This window comes from Dipodomys ordii, unplaced genomic scaffold (genome assembly GCF_000151885.1).
Source record: "Dipodomys ordii isolate 6190 unplaced genomic scaffold, Dord_2.0 Scaffold32, whole genome shotgun sequence".
Taxonomy (NCBI): Eukaryota; Metazoa; Chordata; class Mammalia; order Rodentia; family Heteromyidae; genus Dipodomys; species Dipodomys ordii.
Window position 1 is genome coordinate 9,152,370 of NW_012267248.1, and position 21,247 is coordinate 9,173,616.

Consider the following 21,247-nt stretch of genomic DNA (forward strand, 5'->3'; position numbering starts at 1 on the left):
ACAACTCACATCCATGGCAACATCCTATTTCACTTGTGCCACACGATTCCAGTTTATCCTTGGCCTGGTTATAATAATCACCAGTTCTGCTGACTTCATATATCCCCCACATCTTGAAAATATCTAACATTTCCAAGCACTCAGCTGAAGACTGGCTTTCCCCCAGAACTTGACCTCTTGAACTGGAAGCCATCCACATGAGAAAGGCAGAGAGCCACATCTACATATAAATTGCGAGCTGAATAAATTTCTCTGGATAGTAACCAAGGCATGTGCTCATCAGACAAGTTCTTCTTTGGTTACAGAAGCCATTTTCTCTTTCTAGAACTACTCTTCCATCTCCTAATGAGCCCATAAATCATATAGATAGCCAATCATAAAGCTTCTCTCCAGGGTGGGCAAGTGGAGAGAAGGGTAGAGAGTGAAGAAAACCTCCCTCCTAGTCAGTGAGCAGTAGGAATAATAAAATCTTGGAATGGTGCAATAGCACCGGGAAATAGCACTGAGGAATATTGAGTAAACATTTTTTTCCTTTTTCTTTTATGAATTAGCATATATTAATACCACAAAGGATTTCATTATGATAATAATATATTTGCATATAATATCCTTTGAACAAGTTCAACACCTCCTCTATATTTGTGTTCTGTTCCTCTCCTTTATTAAAAACAGTGTTGGGTTTCATTATGTGTGTATCCATATACATGTATACACTCATGTATATACACACATGTATGTGCATATACACTATGCACACATAGAGTACCTCATTTCTCTTCACTCAGTATTCTTTTCTTGATCCCCCTCTTACTGATTTCCCTTTTCCCCAGCAAAATCTCACTTTACATTCGTGTTCCATTATTATTATTGTTATTATTATTATCATAATCTCCCTTTTTATATGCCTATGTTTTACAAATGAGAGAGAACATGTTATAGTTGGTCTTTAAGCTTGGTTATCTCAATCAATGTGATTATCTTCCATTTATTTTATTTAAATGACATATGTTCATTTTTCTTTATGACTGATATGTAGACAGCATATTTTCATTATCTACTTATTAGTTGTTAGTTCCTTGGCAGATTCCCAAGTTTGGCTACAGTAAATAGAGAAGCAATAAATATCATGAGTATGCAGTTATCTTTCTTGTGTAATAATTCATATGCCCAAGAGTAGTGTGGTATGGTGGTATAATAAGATAGATATGCTTTTAGTATTTTAAGGATATACTGTACTGATGTTCAATGGGGCTGCTGTGGTTTACATTTCTAGCCCCTTGTCCCTGCTCATCTTTCTCCAGTATTGGCTATTTGGTTTCTTAGTGGCTGCCATTCTGACTGAGTTGAGATGAGCTATTAAGGCAGCTTTCATTTGCATTTCCTATGTGGCTAGGAATGCTGACCAGTTATTCATGTATTCATTGTTATTTTGGTTTTTTGTCTTCTTTCGAGAACTTTCTGTTTAGTTTGTTTATTCATTTAATAATTGGATTATTTTTCCATGTGATGTTTGGTTTTTGTAGCTCTTTGTATATCCTGGATATAGTTCACTGGCTGGCAAAGATTTTCTACCATGCTGTGAGATGTCTTTTGATTCTAGTAATAGTTGCTGTTGATGAGTAAAAGCACTTTTAAAAATGAAACCAATCCTGAGGTAGGAGAAAGAGAAGAGATGTTATGATTTTCTGTGCTATCATTCATGTATCTTTTTGTTAAGACTGTGATAATTCATTTTTATGAGTAAATAACCACCCATCATATTTGAGCAGAAATACTTCGGGTGTTTGACACTTACAACTAAGAGATGTTGAGAAAATAGATACATTTTAACTCTGATTTTCCTGTTTTGCTTAGGTTCCTCTTTCCCATAGCTACTTGAAATAAAAAATTTTTCCTTTACTTGCTTCTATATTATCCTTTTTACAATCTGTTATTCTCATTATAATCCCCTTTCCCACTCTTGTTTAAGAGCCTTTAAAGTCTGAGTTTCTGTGAAGCATTCTGCTTACTGTAGCATTCTTTTTTTCTTATTCAGAATGCCCATAACTCTTGAGATACCTTTGCACTTGGCTCCATTGTGCCAATTCCTCTCTGCACTCTTGAAACACACATAACAGATGTCAACTTAGATGGCAATTAGTCTTAAATAGAATTATTAATTCAAAATGACAAGGTCACTTGCTCCTAAATTCTCTCTGATTTACAGTGTTTCTTTGCTGTTGACAGTTAAAGTTAGACTAACAACTTCAGCCACTACATTTTCTAGGATATTGATTATTGGGATGTCTCCTTACTTGGTCTTATTAATGCAAATTCCTTAAAGAAAGAGTGTTTGGGAAGAAGGAAAGTGAGAGAGAAATGATTAGAGAAGAACCCTGGTAGTCATCGTGACTAATTATCTGAAAGCATTCTTTGACTCAGATGCACACCATCAGGGTCATGTGGTTTCCTGGGCTACCCTGGCTCCCTTAATTTGCCTCTTTAATGAAATTATTTCCTTGTTGTTGTATAAGTTGCCAACATACGATATTAATATACATCAAAATGCATCAAAAATGCATTTCTAAGCCAGCAATGGTGGCTGACACTTGGGAGGATCACAGTTTAAGGCCAACCCAGGCAGAAAAGTGTATGAGATTTCTTCTCCATGAAGAGCTGGATGTGGTATTGTATACCTGTTCTCTCAGTTATGGAAAGTATAAGTAGGCAAATTGGAGGACTTAAGAGTGTGCCTAGGGCTGGGAAGGTAGCTCAGTGGTAGAGCGCTTGCCTTGCATGCATGAGGTCCTGGGTTCAATTCCTCAGCACCACATAAGCAGAAAAAAAAGCCCGAAGTGGTGCTATGGCTCAAGTGGTAGAGCGCTAGACTTGAGCTGAAGAGCTGAGGGACAGTGCCCAGGCCCAGAGTTCAGGCCCCATGACCAACAAAAAAAAGTGTGCCTAACACAAATGTTTTGTTCTAGCAGTTCGAATAAGAAAGAATAAAAATTTGCCTAGTCTTATGTCGATTGCAAAAGAAACCTACTTGCATTTACTTCTAAGTTAACTCTATACATTTCACTTGCTAATTGCTGCAGTGTGATTATTAAGAGATATTAAAGTATTTTACATTTTTCAATCTATATAGTTAATTGTTTTTATGTGTGCTGGAATATAAGCTAATAATATTATAGTTACACTTATTACTTATTGACCACATTGATTAAGGGGAAGAAATGTTGCTAGACACATTCCAAACCAGTTCAAATTCAGACCAAACTACTTAATGTGCCATACTATAAAAAAATTCAAGGATGAAAATCAGCTTGTATCTTTTAACAGCAGAAAAGGACAGTGAATTGTGAGGCTCATGCAGTTTCATATTTCAAACCTAGCATTATCCAATTAAGATACTTACAGAAAACTTTGTGTGGACATGGTCAAAGTGCTGGGAAACATTTCATTCACTGCAGGAGTAATTAAATCATATTTCTGACATAAATTTGAATATGTACAAGTATATGTGTATATATCATATGCCATATAAATATATACAGCTCACATATATATTCATGTATGCATATTTACATATATACATATGTGTACATATATGCATTGCACACATACATCACTTCATATAGTGTTCTACTTTTCAAATTCCAATACTGGGATCTGCCTGTAAGGAATAAGATGGACCATCAAGGAAAAATTACAATAAAGAACTCTGAATTCTGCTCCTCTGCAACTACAACGGCAGTGAAAATGGGTAAAAATGGTCAGAATCAGCTTTGGAGCCAGAACAACTGGCTCTGGCACACCATGTGACCAGTGTTAAAGCCACCAAGAACCTGACTCAGGATTCTACCATGGTAGGGTTTATTTTCAATTTATGATTGTGACCCGATGATACGCACACACAGACACTGCCATGTGATGAAGCAATGACACCTACAGGGACAGACAAAGATCTTTGGGCCATGGGGAGTTAGTGCCCAATGGTGACATGGTGACCAACAATGCTCTGACATGTGTCAGCTCCTTCTGTCTTGTGTTTAAAGAAGGTTTGACCCTCTTCACTTATACCTCTTGGGTATTAAAAAAAAAAAAAAGCATGTGAATTTCTTAGAACTTTTGTGACTAACACCGAGCTTAGGAAAGAAGCTTTGCTAATAAGGGCAGCTGTATCCTCAACTCTCACAAGGAAATATTAAATTGATTAGTATTTACAATGGAGTTAGTGGGGCGGGTCAAATCCAAAGGCCAGAATTATTTAATATGGGTAAAGTGTTAGTGAAAATTAGGATGATCGTGACCAAAGAAAGGAGAAGGAAGGATTGAACAGAAAGAACATTTTGGAAGTAAATTTTGATTTTCTTTGTACACTTCGCAGGATTCCTGTATTCCACAGTCTGAATTCATCCAAGTTTGGAGGCCCCGTGAGACCCACGCAGCTGTGAAGCGAAGTGGAAGTAATCCTCGGTGTCAGGGTACCCTCAAAGTGCAGAAGTCTCCAGGAAGGGTCAAACAGTCTCTTCCATTTAGGTGAAAACGGAAGATTTCCAAAATAGAGCCAGAAGTCAGACAACACCTCTTAATTTTAGCACTTTAGAAAAAGAATGGTTTGCCTTTCAAAAGAGTAGAGGCTTTCTGTATAGTTTTCTCAAGTGGGGCATTGAGTGTAGGAGCAATCCTGGATTTATTCTCTGCGATTCAGAAATGGTGGGAGTTGGGAGCCCGGGCACTACAGCTGGGAAAATTAGAAGCCAAGTGCACAGTCCTTTCATTTCTGCAAAATGTATACTTTACTTAGTTGCAAAATATTCAATGTTCTTAAGATTAAATATCTGAATATTGCTTTTGAAGGAGTGGCTGTCACCTTAAATCTCAAGTCTAGTTTGTTTACTGGCTGTATTTTATATCCTTTAGAAAATGACGCAAAGTGGCAATAAAAATCATTGTAAGTATTCTACAGGGGGATATAAATGCCCCTTGGTTATAGTGTACATATCTTTATACATAATTCCAGTTTATTTTCCCCAGAATTATGTTAAATATGTAAAAAGCCCTTTCTCATAAAGGTAAAAATGCTAGATGTTTCCAAGTTGTAATTCAGCATTAGTGTCAAGATTGCTTCAGAAAATAAGCCACTGTTGCTAGTTTATTCCCTTTAAGTGTCATTCCACATACTCTAGGTGATTCTGCACAGAAAATAAACTTATATGATTTTATATTACTGTTTCTCAGAGGTGGGATTACAACTAGTTCATAGGATATATTTGTAAATCTATCCTATCAAAAGCAAACATTTCTTCCTTTCTACATTGCTTTATACTGTCATTAAATAATCATTTCAAGTCATTATAGATGAATTTGTTCCATAAGCTAAAATGGAGAAAATAACACTCTTTACAGATTCTTAAAGAGAAGAAATTAATATGCTTGTAGCTAGTTCTTAGGTTAATATCAGCACCATTGCAAAAATGAATGCAAATATTTTAATAATATCTCTGCATTTAAAAATAAGAAGATATAATTATGTTTAGGATTTTGAATCTTTGTTCTTTTTGCATGACTGAATTTCTTGATATTTTAGTAAACTGATATTAGATAACCTTCTTCAATGGTGTAACATTTTTAAAAAATCACAGATTCTAAAAATGCCCAGTCAAAACATTGTCTTCAAAATGCACATTTATTGATGGAAGGAAATACAAAAAATTTCTAAATTTTTAATACCAATAAGTAAAAAGGAGCCTGAAAATATATTTCCTCATTTAGTTCATAACATATTATTTCTGAAATCCAATTCAATAACAACAATACACAAAAGTAAACATTTTATTCAAGTTCAAACATTTAATGTCAACTAATTATTCAATAAATAAGCATTTTAATTATTCACTTCTATTATATTTATATTAAATATATAAACATATATTTTGTTCATATCTCAAGGCTTTAGTTTAATATTTTGTTAATATATCAAGACTTAGTTTCTTTGCATTCAATACACCATTCAAAACATTTCTTTCAACAGAATACAAAAGACCCGTTATGGTTTCATATATGACATGTATATCTAGTATTTGTATTTTGTAAATTTACAAAGTGTAACCCATATAAGGCAAAGATTACTATTGACAACATCTTCAAGATATAAGTATGAATGTAGTATAAGAAATATAATATTCATAAAATTATGCAATAAGAATTATTTTCAGAAAGACCTAGAACATCTTCCAAATGTTTCTCAGATCTTGGTGCGCAGTAAACGGAATCAATGACTTTATAAAGAGTCCACATATAGTTCTATAAAGTTAGCTTGGTTAAACAAAATATTAGTAGCAGATACATTGGGATTCATTTAAAATTTGCAGTGTACGCAGTTCTCGAAAATAAAACTGCAAATTTTCCTTTGTGTTACTAACATATATCAAAATACATATAAAGTGATAAACATAGTAAGAAGTGAGAGATTTCTTACTTAGATTTTATGAAAACCTAATTATGTCATAGTAAATTGCACTGACCTAATTATATGAACAAATAAATCATTTATTTTGACATAGATACACAAATATTAAGTATTTATGTATTTAAGGAGAGTTAAATTTATATATAATAATATTTCAGCATAAATATTATGTGAGTATATTATCTATTAACACATATGTATCAAATAAATTTTCCTAAGACATTTCATTGTGGTCTAGCAGGAAAATATCTTAAATTAAAAATATTATAATACTGTGTGGTGACTAAATTCTACTTTGACTCCTGCATTCTACTCTTCAGTATATTGCTTAAAATAGGGTCTAAATTTTAGCTCTGATAACCCTTTACAGTGTAAGTTAGAAATGGCAAAATAGTTTTTAAGGACTTTATTTTAAAATAAAGAAATAAAAACAGTAACTCATATTAAGTTTGAATTTGAATGCCAAGGCATAAAAGATTAGAAGTGTACTTGACATTTTTGGCAATATTTCATACAAAGCCGTAAGCACTGCTATTACTGTTTGCAGCTAATATATATTTCTGGTTATTGTCATGTAAGCAAAACATGCCCAAAGGACACACTGCATCTTCTCATGCAGGGGCCGTGCACAAAATGTCAAATATTCTAAGTTCAGAGAGCCCAAAATATGACTTTCTTCCATTTTATGGAAGGAAAGAATTCATTTCAATGTAATTTTCGGGGAAGGCTAAAACTATGTACAGTGGAAAACACAATATTTTTTTTCTTTTCTGTCTAATGGCTTCATCAACAATGTGCAGCAACTTAGAGAATGTTGGGTTCACTACCCAGAACTTTTGCTGTGGTCCATCTTCCATTTTACTGTGTATTCCTCTTAGGTTTTCCTGCACATATTCACACACATGTGCATACACACATACAGAGAATGTTCAAATGCACTAAATGGTCTTTTCCGGATGATATTAAAATAGTATAGTTATGATACTAATCTTTAAAAACCAAATTCTTTTGTCTGAGATTTTGTTCTGCAATTCATTTCATTTACGTCCAAAGTGTGGGTGTTCTCTCTATTTTCCAACAGAGCTGCTGCATAATTTGCTTCACCAGACATCTTCACACTGAAGGGGAATGAAAACGAGGGTCCAGTGTCTCTCCACCTGCCCTGGATTACCCCCTGACATGCCTTGGATTCCCTGGACAGCTGAAAAAATCCAGAACTGAGTAAAACTCACCTAATAATAAGATTGAGTTTGGATTTTTCCTTTTCTCCTCCTGCTGCTTTCTATCAGCTGCACACTTTGTCACTAATTGGTTAACCTGTTATTTAGGCAAGTATTAATATTCTAATTTTGCAGACAAGGAAGCAGGCTTCCTGCTGCGTCTCCCCTGGCCCTGGGTAAGGAGTTCTGCAGATGGGAGATTCAAAGTAGGTGACACTGGCCTCCTGAGACCCAGCTACTTGCCTTAAACGGTGCAGGAGGCCTTGGCAAAGCCTCCTTGGATCGCTGAGTTCCTGGCTCCCAGTTCTTCACTCAGACCACCAGGCAACACTGCCTCTAATGACAAAAAAAAAAAACCAAAAACCTTTTTCCCATTCCACCCCAACTAATGCTCCAAGGACTTTCTTAATTGCGACTGATACCCTGGGATCACGAAGCTTATTTGTAACTTGATGAATCTGCACCAGGCTGGCCTGGGTTTCTAGGTTTTGTAGCATTAAAAACTTTACAGTAACTTTGTTCTTACAAAATTATCTCCAGCTAACCCTTTTACTACCTGCCGAACAAAGAGACTAAGCGTGGCTCAGTGGAGACTGGAGCCAAGAAAAACAGAAAAACAAAACAAAACAAAAAAACGGGACAAAGGACAGGGGCGCTGGAATGATGATCATCTTGGAGAGGGAGAAAGGGGGTCATTAAAAAGCAAAACTATGCAGAACAACATCAGATTTGTGTCATCCACGCTCATAAGCCTGGATACAAAACTTTATGATCTCATAGCCTAGGCACATAGTGTTTGCAGTAAGTTGACTATAGACTCATGAAGTCTGATCTTTCCTGTGGACAAGTTGCTCTTTCCAAAAGTGTGGCTTTCCATAGAAATAATTTTTTGTTGTTTGTTTTTTTTTTGTGCCAGTCCTGGGGCTTGAACTCAGCCTGGGTACTGTCTCTGAGCTTTTTCACTCTAGGCCTCTTGCCACTTGAGCCACAGTTCTATTTCTAGCTTTTTAAGTTGTTAATTGGAGATAAGAGTCTCACTGCCCCAGCTAGCTTCAAATCTCCATCCTCATATATCAACCTCCTAAGTAGCTAGGAATATTGATACAAGGCAACAACACGGAGCAAATATATTTCCCCTAAATCACAATTTTTATTGCAAACAGGGGCAATGATGACTATTTGGCCTATATTTAATACAAGAATTAGGGGAACCTTAGAAATCAATTAGTAAGACTTTAGAACTGTATTAGTGGAGAAGGAATTTATATAACTAGAAGACTGTTTACAACCACTATTTGACTTTCAAGAATATAATTCAGGTGACAGGGATGCAGCAAAATTTTATCCAGTTTTGTTTCCTATTTATTATTACATCTAATGTGTAAATAAATTAGGTCCTGTGTGGGCTCCTGTTTCTTCCCATCCCAGAATGTCTGACCATAGTATGGCATGATGGATTTTACTAGTGCTTGTAAGTGGATCTAAGACATGTTTTAAGTTCAGGTTCCCTTAACCAATATAAGACGATATTTCATGGTGCCTAATTATAATCATGTAGCATAATTTAGAATCCAAAAATTCAACACAATTTTACAGGTTTCCTTGAGTTGACTCTGTATCTAAGGTAAACACAAGAAACGCCAAAGTCCAAGTCAGCATTTATTGAGGCAAGTAGATGACTGCCTATGAGCTATCATGTTAAGTTTTAAAGACTATTGTTGGCTTTCTTCCTTTCTCTCATTCTTTCTTTCTGGCAGTATTGGGATTCGAACTCAAGACCTTGTACTTGTTAAGCTGGAACTCTACCACATAGACCATGCTTTCGATCCTACTTTTTGCTAGTTACTTCAGTGATAAGAGTCTAGCAGACTCTTCTGCCTTAGCTGGTCTTGAACTGGAAGCCTCTAGCTCTCAGTCATCTGAGTAGCAAGAATTACATGAATATGTCACCTTGCCCGGCTAAGGATGTTTACCTAGGTACCTATTGGGATCAGGAAATACATTAAAAAAAGTAGAAAGACTGCTGAATGGCCATGCAGGTACTGAAAGTAACTTTGCCTGTTCTTCAATTTGCTCCCAAGACTGGGATTGTTGTATCACTCCTGTCCCCTAGGAAAATTAAGTTATTACTGAAAACAAGTTTAAAAAGACTAAAGAATAAAACTAGTGCTCGTAATAAGTATTAGAGAAGGTACAAAGGAAATAGTTTGATCCTGAATCGATTTCCTAGACCAGGAAGCAGATAAATAGAAGAATTTAACCCAAAGGTAAGCAAGACCAGGCACACTTGTTGTACTGGTTTACTGTTAGCTATAATTCCAATTGTACACAAGATTCTACCAACACCCAAGTACCACTACCATGTATCCTCATAACAGGCAATGGGTCAGGCAGGTCATCATTCCAAAAGTGAATATACCTTGTTGTTAATATAGTGTTATTGTTAGTCCTTGAAAAAGGTTTCCATGTTGAGTGAATTGCATTGAGTGCGATCCACAATAATTTGTAATCTTCATCATACCTTAAAAAAGAGCTAACAATACACTACAGATGTTATCTCATTAATGTGTCCCAAATCCCTGTGAGCCAGGTAGCATAAGTATTCATAACCCAGTTTTACAGACAAGAAAATAGGCTTAGTGGTGAGAAATGACTATGCCAAGGTTACAGAGCTAAGGAAGGACGGAATGGATGGAAAGAGCCTTGTTTTGGTTCATGCCATGCTCATGGGCCCGCGCCACTACCCAGCTGGGCTTTCACCTGACATTGTGCAGCAGAAAGACAACGTTGGTATCTCCAAGTTTCATATTATTACAGTACACTGGGTACAGGCATATTTAAACATGTTTGTGCAAAAATAGTTAAGCCCCAGCAGTTCATTCTGCAAATAAAAACTTTCAAAGCAAATATTACCATAGTCTGCAAAGGATCATAGGCCTAAGTGTCAAGAACAACCCACCCCCCCAAAGCCACAAAGAATTCAAAATCTCCTTTGTCTGCTGCTTGTTGCAATGTATAGAGTTTTCCTTTAGCTTACTTGGTGTCTTGGTAGAGGTGAAACAAAGGAGAGGGGATGGGAAATAGTTTCTGGCCCATTCATGCTTTTCTTAGTAAATGCTTATAGGATTCTCCAGTTGTTCAAATTGTGTTTGGCCTGTAGAGACAGAAGGTGATGCACCCTGCCAGTAAGCTTGGCCACTAAGCCATCAGAAATTTCTTCAAGGGTCTATTGAATAGCATGAGGATATACCTTCTTCGTCTGCACTCCAATAACAGCTAACGTTCATAGGGAAATTGTTCTGAACAGAAACGAACCAACTAATATCATGCCATTATTAAATACTGTCCATGAAATAGCCTAAGTTTCCATCTCCTCTGAATTCATTGTCACCAAATAAACTTCACTCCATATTTCATGGTTCAACCACACCTCTGATTTCAACACTCAGAGCCTCCGATTTCAACATGTAATGAGTTTAGATTCTAAGAATATGATAAAACATTTATTTAAAACCTTCAAAATCAGCACCCCTGAAGATTAACTTTTTAAGGGAAAAAAATCTGCCTTTACAGATCTTTGCCAAAAGCTACTTTTTTAATGTACTCTGAAGGGTACTTTTCTGGATTTTTAATGATTTCTTTTTATGAGGAAAATGAAATGCCTCTACAAATTCATTTAGTATTTTTTAAAACTATTTCTAAATGAACGGTGAAGGAAAACCAAATACAAGTTATTAGTACATCAAAAGTGAAAGGTCTTCCCACATCACCATTTAGCATTATGTTTGGTTGAAGTTTCTTTTTAAAAAGTAAATGCAGAACTCACCTGCTTCATTTAAGCAAAGGATGGAGCTCTCCCCAACAGAATCCATCCTCCCTTAGAATCTTTTCCCATCAACCTGCTGCTATTCATAACTCACCTGAGTAAAAGTTGTCATAGGCAAAAATCCTCATTTGTAATATTTTGTCTGTTACTTGCCTCTCTTCAACCGACATAGGAACAGAAAACGTTTTTTCTATGCAGTATATTTGTTTGCTTAGGCAAAAACTAAAATATACCTTCAAGCCTACTGTAATTTTAGAAATACAAATTTTATTATGTGCACCAAGTAGCTCTGAGGTCTTTGAAATCAAGTATAGACAGATACATGCATATATGGACAAATATAGTACACTACACACAACATTTGTATAAAAATAAAGTTCATAGATACATACCTCAATGATAGCCCCATCCAGGAGTCTGAGAAAATGGCAATAGAGCTCTTGGAACCCACTGCGATACAATGTGTATATATAGCTATATGAGAAGTCAGACTTCCTGGATCCAGTGCAGACACAGGAATCTTGTTCTGATGTTGGAGGTCACAACTAGACACACTGGACTCGATGCTATGGTCTCTCGACAGGTAATCACACACTGCCACCTAGTGAGACCAGAGGGCCCCCCCCCTCCACAGGCCCCCAGCCCCAGAAAAGAACAGGGAAAAAATTAATTAACTTCTGGCAAGAGCGTAACCGATGTTAAATGATTTTACAATAAATCTGAAAGTCTCTGCCATCTGCAGTGCTTTGCTTCCCTTCCATGCATATTTTTTATGGCATATATCTAAAGAGTGAAGATAGACAAATCCCGCGTGTGTACTCTGTAAAGTTAATTCTACACAGACGAAGCTGTAATTGACTCCCATATTAACCCAAAATAGGGAGATCAAGCAGACTGTGACAATGACAGTATTGAATTAAAAAAAAAAAAAAAACGCTTACAGATGGTTTTATGGTTTTCTTTTTTTCTTCCTTTTTTCCTTTATTTTTTCTTTTTCTTTTTTGCTTTCTCACTCAAAATAAAGCTTTGCTTTTTTACTTAGTTGTGCTATGTAAAGAGCTAAGTTTCTGACATCTTGACCAGTGGACAAGGTTCATTAAAAGTACATTTATCCACACACAGCAGAGTTTTTGCCTACTTTCCTGGTTTTTCTTGGTGATGATCCTCACTTTTGGACTTAATGGACTTTATTTTTTAATAGAGTTTCACAGGTATCCATCTCATCACCTAATACAATGTACCCTATGGGACCTTCATTAATGTTAATTGAAATATGAATGAGTTGAAAAGGCACATTTCTATTGCTTGTTTCTATTGCTTGAGAGTTAGACAATGCCATTCTAAAATTCGTTTGCAACCGATAAAAATTATGACCTTCAGATACCTGTCTTTACCCATTGTTTTGAGCTATATAAAAGGGTCTTAAAATTTCTATCTTACATATTCACATGCTTGAGCTTTGGAAATGAAGTTTTCCATACATTTTTTTTCCTCATTGGCTCATTCTGAGACAGAGAAGTGGTGTCCATTTTTCCAGAAAGTTGGTATCGAACAAGCCTTCCAGATTTAAAAATACTGGTCTTAACCAGATTTAAAAATACTTTAAATTCTCACAAATACAAAAAGATTTAGTGTGAAGAAACTTCTGATCAAGTACTATTTAAGTCAATCCTATAAGATAAATGCTCTAGAATTGAGCTAGGGACTTTGTCTTTGAAACCAACAAGGTTCAATCAATAATTGGTCAGATAGAAAAAAAAAAGTTGTAAGCTTTTTGAAATGGCTTGAAGGATAGAAAAAGCAAAGACATCCTAGGATTTAAAACAGAGGTTAACGGTAAATCCATTTAAAAAGTAAGATTGTGAGACAGTATATGTATGCTCTTTACACTATAACCTAGCAGGAACTCATGGTCAGACACTTGCCTTCATTTAGCTTCCAATAAGATTGAGTCTGACAAGCATGTCAAAGGAACCTAGATATAAGAGCTCAAAGTCCACTGGCACCTTCCTGCCATAGAAGAGGAAATTAAGCAGACCTCACACAAGGCAGGTACCTGGCAAGGCACCTCACACAAGATACTAACTACCATGACGGGACATGACAAGACATGGACCACGCAAGCATATCGGTAGACTCACTTAATCCCATTTTCTCCTATGAATGTTTTTTTTGGTATCCTGAAATCCTCTGATGTGGAGGAAGAGAACTGAATAGAAATAGGTGTTGCCATCAAGTTCTGTCACCTGGGAATTTGGTGAATGGTGGGAGCCTTACACTCCAATAAGTCCAGAAAATAATTTTTGTCTGATTTCACTTGTTCCAGAAAATAATGAATGAAGTCCTGACCCTACCTTCAGGTTTATGTTTCACTTATATGCTACTCACTAAACAAAAATGTTAATAAATACCCATGCCCAAATTATGCTTATTCATTGATTGTGCTGAAAGTTTTGGTTATGGCTATGAATTTGATAAAATTTTAAGAAAAGATTTTTTTTAAGAAAGAAAGAAAAACAGCAAGATAAGCAATTTGCAAGTGCCCATGAGTGGGCAAATGGATAAAGAAGGTGGTATATATAAACCATGGAATATTATTAAGCCATAACAAGGATAAAGTCCTGATATTTGCAGCAACATGGATAAACTTAGAAGACATCATGTGAAATATGTCAGGCAGAGAGAAGACAAATACTGTGTGGCTTAACACATAAGCAGAATCCAACAAAAGCTGACTTCATAAAAGGAGAGAGTAGAATAATAGGTACTTATAGTGAGGAAAGAAAAATATGGCCCGCAGCTGTCATATTATAGTATATAGGAGGGTAGACTGACTATGACTATTTTGTGCTGAATATCTAAAAATAAAAACAGAAAAGATTCTGAGGGGTGCTCAAAAATGATGAATTTAGGAGATGACAGATATATTGAATTTACAATGATTTGACATTGCACAATGTATACATGTATCAACTCCTCAAACTGTACCCCATAAATACATGCAATTATCGCACATGGATTATCAACAACAAATATGATGGGATTTCTGTGGATGAAAAATCTTACAGGTGAGGGGCTGGGAAGGTGGCTCAGTGGTAGAGCGCTTGCCTTGCATGCATGAGGCCCTGAGTTCGATTCCTCAGCACCACATAAGCAAAAAGAAAAAAGCTGGAAGTGGCGCTGTGGCTCAAGTGGTAGAGCGCTAGCCTTGAGCTGAAGAGCTGAGGGACAGCGCCCAGGCCCAGAGTTCAGGCCCCACGACTGGACCCAAAAACAACACTAAAAAAAAAAAAAAGAAAGAAAAGAAAAATCTTACAGGTGAGTATAAAAGAGGAGTACTACAGGGAAAGACTTAGACATATTCAAGTGCACGGTGGGTTCACAGCTCAGCAATTGGTCCTTGTCTGGTCTTGTGGGTTTTGAAGTACAAAGCTGATGTTCTCAAGACTAGAAGCTATGCAGACATGGTGTATGTGATTCATAAACACAGTAAGCTTGTAGAAGTTCAGGAGCAGAGGTAAGATTTAGTCTGGCTTGTTTTAAAATAATAAAAATGAAGGGTCCACCAGAAGGAAGAGAGATTGGAGACCATCTAATCTAAACTGGATGTTGAATCTTGCATTTGGATGGTGATAATTCAATTTCTGACTGAGACACTGCTTTCTCTATGTGAGGTAGGGAAAAATCAGTCATGTTGCTAATTCGATAGATGATATCAAATGAAGAAGGAATCTTAGAGGTGGCAACAAACTAAGACTATGGAGGCCAATGATGCCACTGAATGAAGCTTAGGAGGAGGAAGGGGTGGTGCGTGAATGTGTATGCCAGTTCTGGGATTTGAGTTTAGGGCTTGCGCTCTGTCCCTGTGCTTTTGTGCTCAAGTATTGCACTCTACCCCATGAACCACAGCTCTACTTCCAGTTTTTTGGTGGTTAGTTGGAGATAAAATTCTCATGGACTTTCCTGTCTGGGCTGGATTTGAACTGCGATCCTTACATCTCAGTCTCCTGAGTATGTAAGATTATAGGTGCAAGCCACCCACACCTGGATGAAATGAAACTTTTGTGAGCATTGTGAGATCAGGAAGGCTAGAATCAAACCAGCACTATAGACATGTCTAAGGAAGAAATTCAGAAAGCTATGCTAAAACTGTGCTAGCAACTGCAATAGCATCCCGTATAGAGTATGAGTGTTTTAGAATTGACATGGTAACCTGGTCACTACATTTGGTGAGACTGTACACTTCTGGGTTAAATCAGGCCTCTTGAGACTCCAGGTCCTGGAGGTAATATCTAAACTGAGCCTAGCAACTCCATATCCTGTACACAGCTCCAAGCCAGGTTCTATATAGGTCTCTTTATAATGCAACATCAAACACAGCCCTGATGGTAGGTGCACATTTAAAGGAACATGGACATGGGCAAGATTGGAAAACAAAATTTCTTGCTTTAGAAGCTAATGCCTTTCCAAAAGCAAGTGGCCTGAAAATTGAGCCAGCCAATAAACTATGTAGAGTACATTAAAAATAATTCTTCCTTACTTTCTTCTTTTCTAACACCCTGAACTTTAGGAAGTAGAGGAATAGATTGCTTTCTGCCCCAACTCATCTTTGACTGACATTGACTGATGTCTCTGCAAGGGAAAGCCAGGGGGTAAGGAAAAGCTTGGAAAGTAAGTCAGCATTATTTCTTGGTAAACCTTAAAGTGACAATTTCCATATCACTACCACCACCACCATCACCCAAATCCATTTACATGTGATTTTATATAAGCAAATATATACAATTAGTAGTATTGTTTCTGTTTTATAGGCAAAACAACTGGGGGTCCAGAAATGTTAAGTAATTTGTCCCTAAACCCAGTTATGTCATGATGCTTAACCTCGGACTTACTTCTCTTCCTCCATGTCCAAATTCTCTATTCCTGGTCCCTCTTAGTACGCTTTACTTGCTCTCTTTCCTGTGAATTGACAAGAGAAACTAGAACTTCCCTTATTCTTTCTCTCTTGATCTTTGGAGCTCTAGGCTGTTCCAAGGAATTTCCCATATTTTCTATCCATCCATAGACTAGTTACAGGAGCAGCAGGCCTCTTCATAGTAGCATTTTGTTCAGTATCTGCATTGTCTCTATTAGTATAGAGTGACAAAGTAGCACACCCATTTAGCACCTGATCTACAGCCACATCTTCCAAATAGCACTATCAGTAATGAGGCTGATACTTCTTATTTCCTTTGGCTTGGATCCCATGTCTACATTTTCTCTAATAGCTCAGATGGCAAGAGAGATTTAGCCATCAGCTCCTAATACCCCCGTCATAATCAGGCATTACTGATATTTTAACCCAGGTTAGTCTGACTCTCAAGCCCACACACTTTTGATAACACCATGTGGTAAAACATTTGGTCATGTAGCTGATGATCACACTATTGTGTTGGTACATTACTGTGCTGCTACAGAATGCAGAAGTGTCTGGACTTGATTTTACACGCTGAGTTTTCCCTTCAGTAAAGAGTCATATGGGAAGATTTCTCTAGCCCAGGTTTTGGTAGAAACTCTACAGAAATAGATTCATTGGCCAAACTATTGGTGACTATGACTTCTACTAACAACCCAAGGGTATTTATTCCCAGGGTTTGGGACAGATTAAATAGGAGAAATTTTGGAGCATATTTTTTCTCTATTTTGTTAGGGGTGGGAGTTTGAAGTCCTAATACTAAAGCAACTGTGCTCCATTCTAGGTGGAAGGTCTTAAGATAAAGCAATCAAACACCCACAAACATTAAGAAGTGTGCATTCAGGGAAAACTTACTCTGTTGTGTGGATCCTTACCTCCTTCTGGAAAGGAAAAAAAAGAGAGAGAGGGCACCATCCAAGTGAGCAGGGAAAAAAATCTCCCTAAAATGGTTTAAAGATCTGATACAGGAGCTTAACAGAAGACAATATTTCCAGTTACCGGCTGATCTATTGAAAGTTTTCATATTGGCTATGGAAACACTGTACCCTAAGGGTAATTGCTTTTTCATGGAACTTATAACCAAAGATAGCTTCAAGCAATTGGGGATGCTGAGCTTTAAAACTTCCTAAAATCTTCCCTAGAGTTAAGAAAGTAGGGCAAGTTAAAGAAGGAGGGGGAAAAAAAACAAGGATAAAACTAGAAGAGCTACTGAGGAGAGGAGAATACAGAGGTGGAGAGAAATGAAAACTCACCATTTGTTTTTTCTTAGGTCATGTGACTAATTCCTGAACAATGTATTAGCTAAACACAGATTTTCTTTAAGCCTGTTCCCCTTATTTTTAACTCTATGTCCTTAGAAATAGCAGTTTGGGGAAAAACTTCTTGGTAAAGTGACCTATGATATTTGATTACCAAGTTCAATGTCCATTTGTAATATTTCCCATTTAATTTTATTTCAGGCCACAAAAGCAATGCCAATAGAAGGAAAGAAAGACCTGTTAAGGCAAATACCAGACAACCTGGACATTCTTGAGTAGGGTAGGTGAGAGAAAGAAGGGAACAGGAAATGATTTTTTTAAGTTGTTTTTTTCTAGGCATGCTTTTGGTTTGCATTTGCTAGAGAATGAGTAATGATTAAAGTATTCAGCCAACTAAATAATATCCATGGAAAATTGGAATTCACTCCTCCGTCTTTCTACAAAGAGATAGTGAGTTGAGAAGACAGATTCACTGTCCTACATAATCAGAGGTGAGTTCCACAAGTGTCTCTCCTGCCATTGACAATCTCTTTCATTAAACCAATCAAACATGTCTCTTCATTTCCAAGAGAGCCCAGTGTGAGTTAATAAATCTACTGAGACAAGCAAATCAAGAGACTACACATATAGGACACGAGTAAGGAACTATAAAGCTGGCCTGGATCTGCAGGCACAAAAACTTAGAGGAATCCACAAAATCCCAGCCCTGTGAACAATCATCCTTAAATGAAATTCATCATTCAGCAGAAAAACAAGTTAAGGATGGTAATTCAATGGTAGACGAAACAGGCCAGAACAGGTTCGAATGCTGCATATTTCACAACAGAGCTTAATTAAAACAGGACTGTGAGGCTGTTAATTGCATTATAATAGTTCAGCATGAAATTAGGTCTGTTGTGAATGCCCTTATAGTGGAGTTGTTTGTGTTATTATAATTACACAGTAGTACATAGATTTACTGCATCGATACATTTTTTAACAGCTTTTGGGTGGATTTCTTTTCTCATTCGAAATTTGCACTCAGTTTCCAGGTATGGCAAGTCAGCAAGAAAGAACCAGGGTCAGGAAATTAGGTCATACTGGATGATCCAGTTATTCTTCTGGGTATTTGAGCTAAAACTCTAAATAAGTTGTGTCTGGTGATGGAGATTTTTATTACATGGGTTTAGGAGCAAACCATGTGGTAAAAACAAACAAACAAACAAACAAAACCTAGGTGCCAGTGAATGCATAAACCATATAGACTTGGCTTTTGTCCTGAGAAGCAAGGCCTTCCTCTCTTAGTCTGTTTCTTTGCTGCTATAACACAATATTTAGGACTGAGTAATTTATACTGAATAGACATGTATTGAGCTCACAGTTTTGGAGATTGGAAAAACTAAGCATCTGGTGAAGGCCTAGGTGTGATCTCATCCCATGGTAAAAGGTAGAAGAGCAAAAGAAAGCAAGATGAAGAGAGGACAGAAATTGATTTCATAACAAATCCACTCTTGCAAAAACGAACCCACTCCCATGAAAATGGCATTGATCCATTTGTGAGAGCAGACATAATTGCCTTTTATTATCCATTAGAGATTAAATTTACAATCCATGAATTTTGAGCAATATATTCTTCTAGCATTAAATAAATGTAAATGCATGCTGAAGGTGGCATCTGTGTTCTACCGTATTTCCCAGTATAAACAAAAATATCAAAGATTCACAGATTGTGTCTAGTAAAATATTCTAACTTTTGTCTACAGAAATAAAAGGTATAAAAAGAGTTGGTTTTTCATGGTGCAAAAATGATAGCTCTTCCTTGATGTATCTAGTTTTCTGTGTTTGGTTCAAACACATAGCTAGCACTTAGAAGAGACTAACATATAAAAGTTATGTGAATATTTAAACATTGGCTTACATCCTGCATCTTAGAACCACATATCTATCTGATATTTTCAGTTTTCATCTTGACAATTGATTTTTTACTTATTTTATGTTATTGTTAATAATACCTATTATTATTATTATTACCAGTGATGATTCCAGGGTTTGAATTCAGGGCCTTGAACTCCCTTTACTCATTTGCTTGGCTAATGCTCTACCATTTGAACTCTAGGATGATACTTCATTGGTCAGTTGGAGATAGAATCTCTTAGATTTTTCTCTTGGGCTGGGAATTACAATCATCTGATCTAGCTAGGATGGCAAGCATGGGCCACAGATATCTGCATGATATTTTGATTTCTAAGAAGTCAATACATGTCAGCAATCTTGCACATTTCTTCATTTTTGTATGGCTTTGTAATAAATGAGCAGATACGTTAATGGAAGATTACCTACAAATAAGTAAATAAAATGATGATACCCAGATGTTTCATTCTTTAATGATTCTGAGTATAAAACAATCACTCCAATTTGAACCAATTTAAAGGAAAGCAACAAATTATGGTACAGTGACAAAAAATGTCATGCTTCTGAACAAAATTACCTGTTCATAGTTGAGACAGGAAATATGCTATTGGAGGAAAGTAAACTCACACGCAAATGTGTTTGTATGCACATTCTGTCATAAGTTTTATTACAAAATATCTCTTATTTTGGCAAACAACAATTTTATACCTCATATCTATTAGTGTAAATTCTATTGGTGTAAACATACCTTTCATATCACTACTATAAAGTTCTTTTTTAAATTTAATTTAATTGTAAAGGTGTTGTACAGAGGAGTTACAGTTACATAAGTAAGGTAATGAGTACATTTCTTGTCAAACAGTTATCCTTCCCTCATTTTACTCCCACTGCCCCTCCCCTTTAACTCCTCCCTCTAAGTTGTAAAGTTCATTTTCAACACAGTGTCTGTGCGTATGGCTTTTGCATTGGTTTATCCTGTCCTTTCTCTCACCATTTTATTATTGCCCTTCCCTTCCCCAATTCAAATTCTTTAAAAAATAATCAAGAAAGTACAAAGCATTTGACTTCTGGTTATGATGTTTTCAAATCTCTAAGAAACAGGACTAAATGTGAGAGAAAAAAATGGCAGGACTTTTCATGAAAGAAAGTCACAAACAGATCTTGGCCTTATTTCCCAAATCGTTGCCTGTGGGTATGCATGCAAACATTAACAGTAGTAACCTTCTGCCACATTTCCTTGTTCACACTGAATACTTGTAAAGTTAGTAATGCATTATGACTTTGAAAACATAGTACCAGGAACCTGAGATTAGGAGTGAAGTCAGAAAGGGGGATGTGTGAGTGAGGACAGAAGAGAGAGGGGTCAAGGGAAAAATCCATCCACCCCTGCTGCAGCCACCTACTTCTCTGAGAGATAAACTCTACAGGTGGTGAATGCATTGCTTCACTGCAGTTAGTCATTACCATCACATGACCATCAGTGTTATCCCCTACCTACCACTGCACTTCATGTTAAAGTCAGCTGGTGAGTTCCATATCTTAGCTATGGTAAATAATGCTGCAATAAACATAGTTGTGCTGGTAACTTTAGTGTGGTCTTGTTTGTAAATATTTGGGTAAATGCCCAAAAGTGGGATTGCTGGG

At 36.5% G+C, this 21,247-nt stretch overlaps 1 protein-coding gene across 1 annotated transcript in view; it reads right to left on the bottom strand.

Moving 5' to 3' along the window:
• Positions 1-21,247, bottom strand: part of Ofcc1 (orofacial cleft 1 candidate 1) — a 262,066-nt gene that overhangs the window by 586 nt on the left and 240,233 nt on the right. The window contains 2 exon segments of the mRNA XM_013016629.1: positions 11,893-11,970; positions 11,973-12,101. Of these exon segments, the coding sequence (XP_012872083.1) occupies positions 11,893-11,970; positions 11,973-12,101 (207 nt within the window).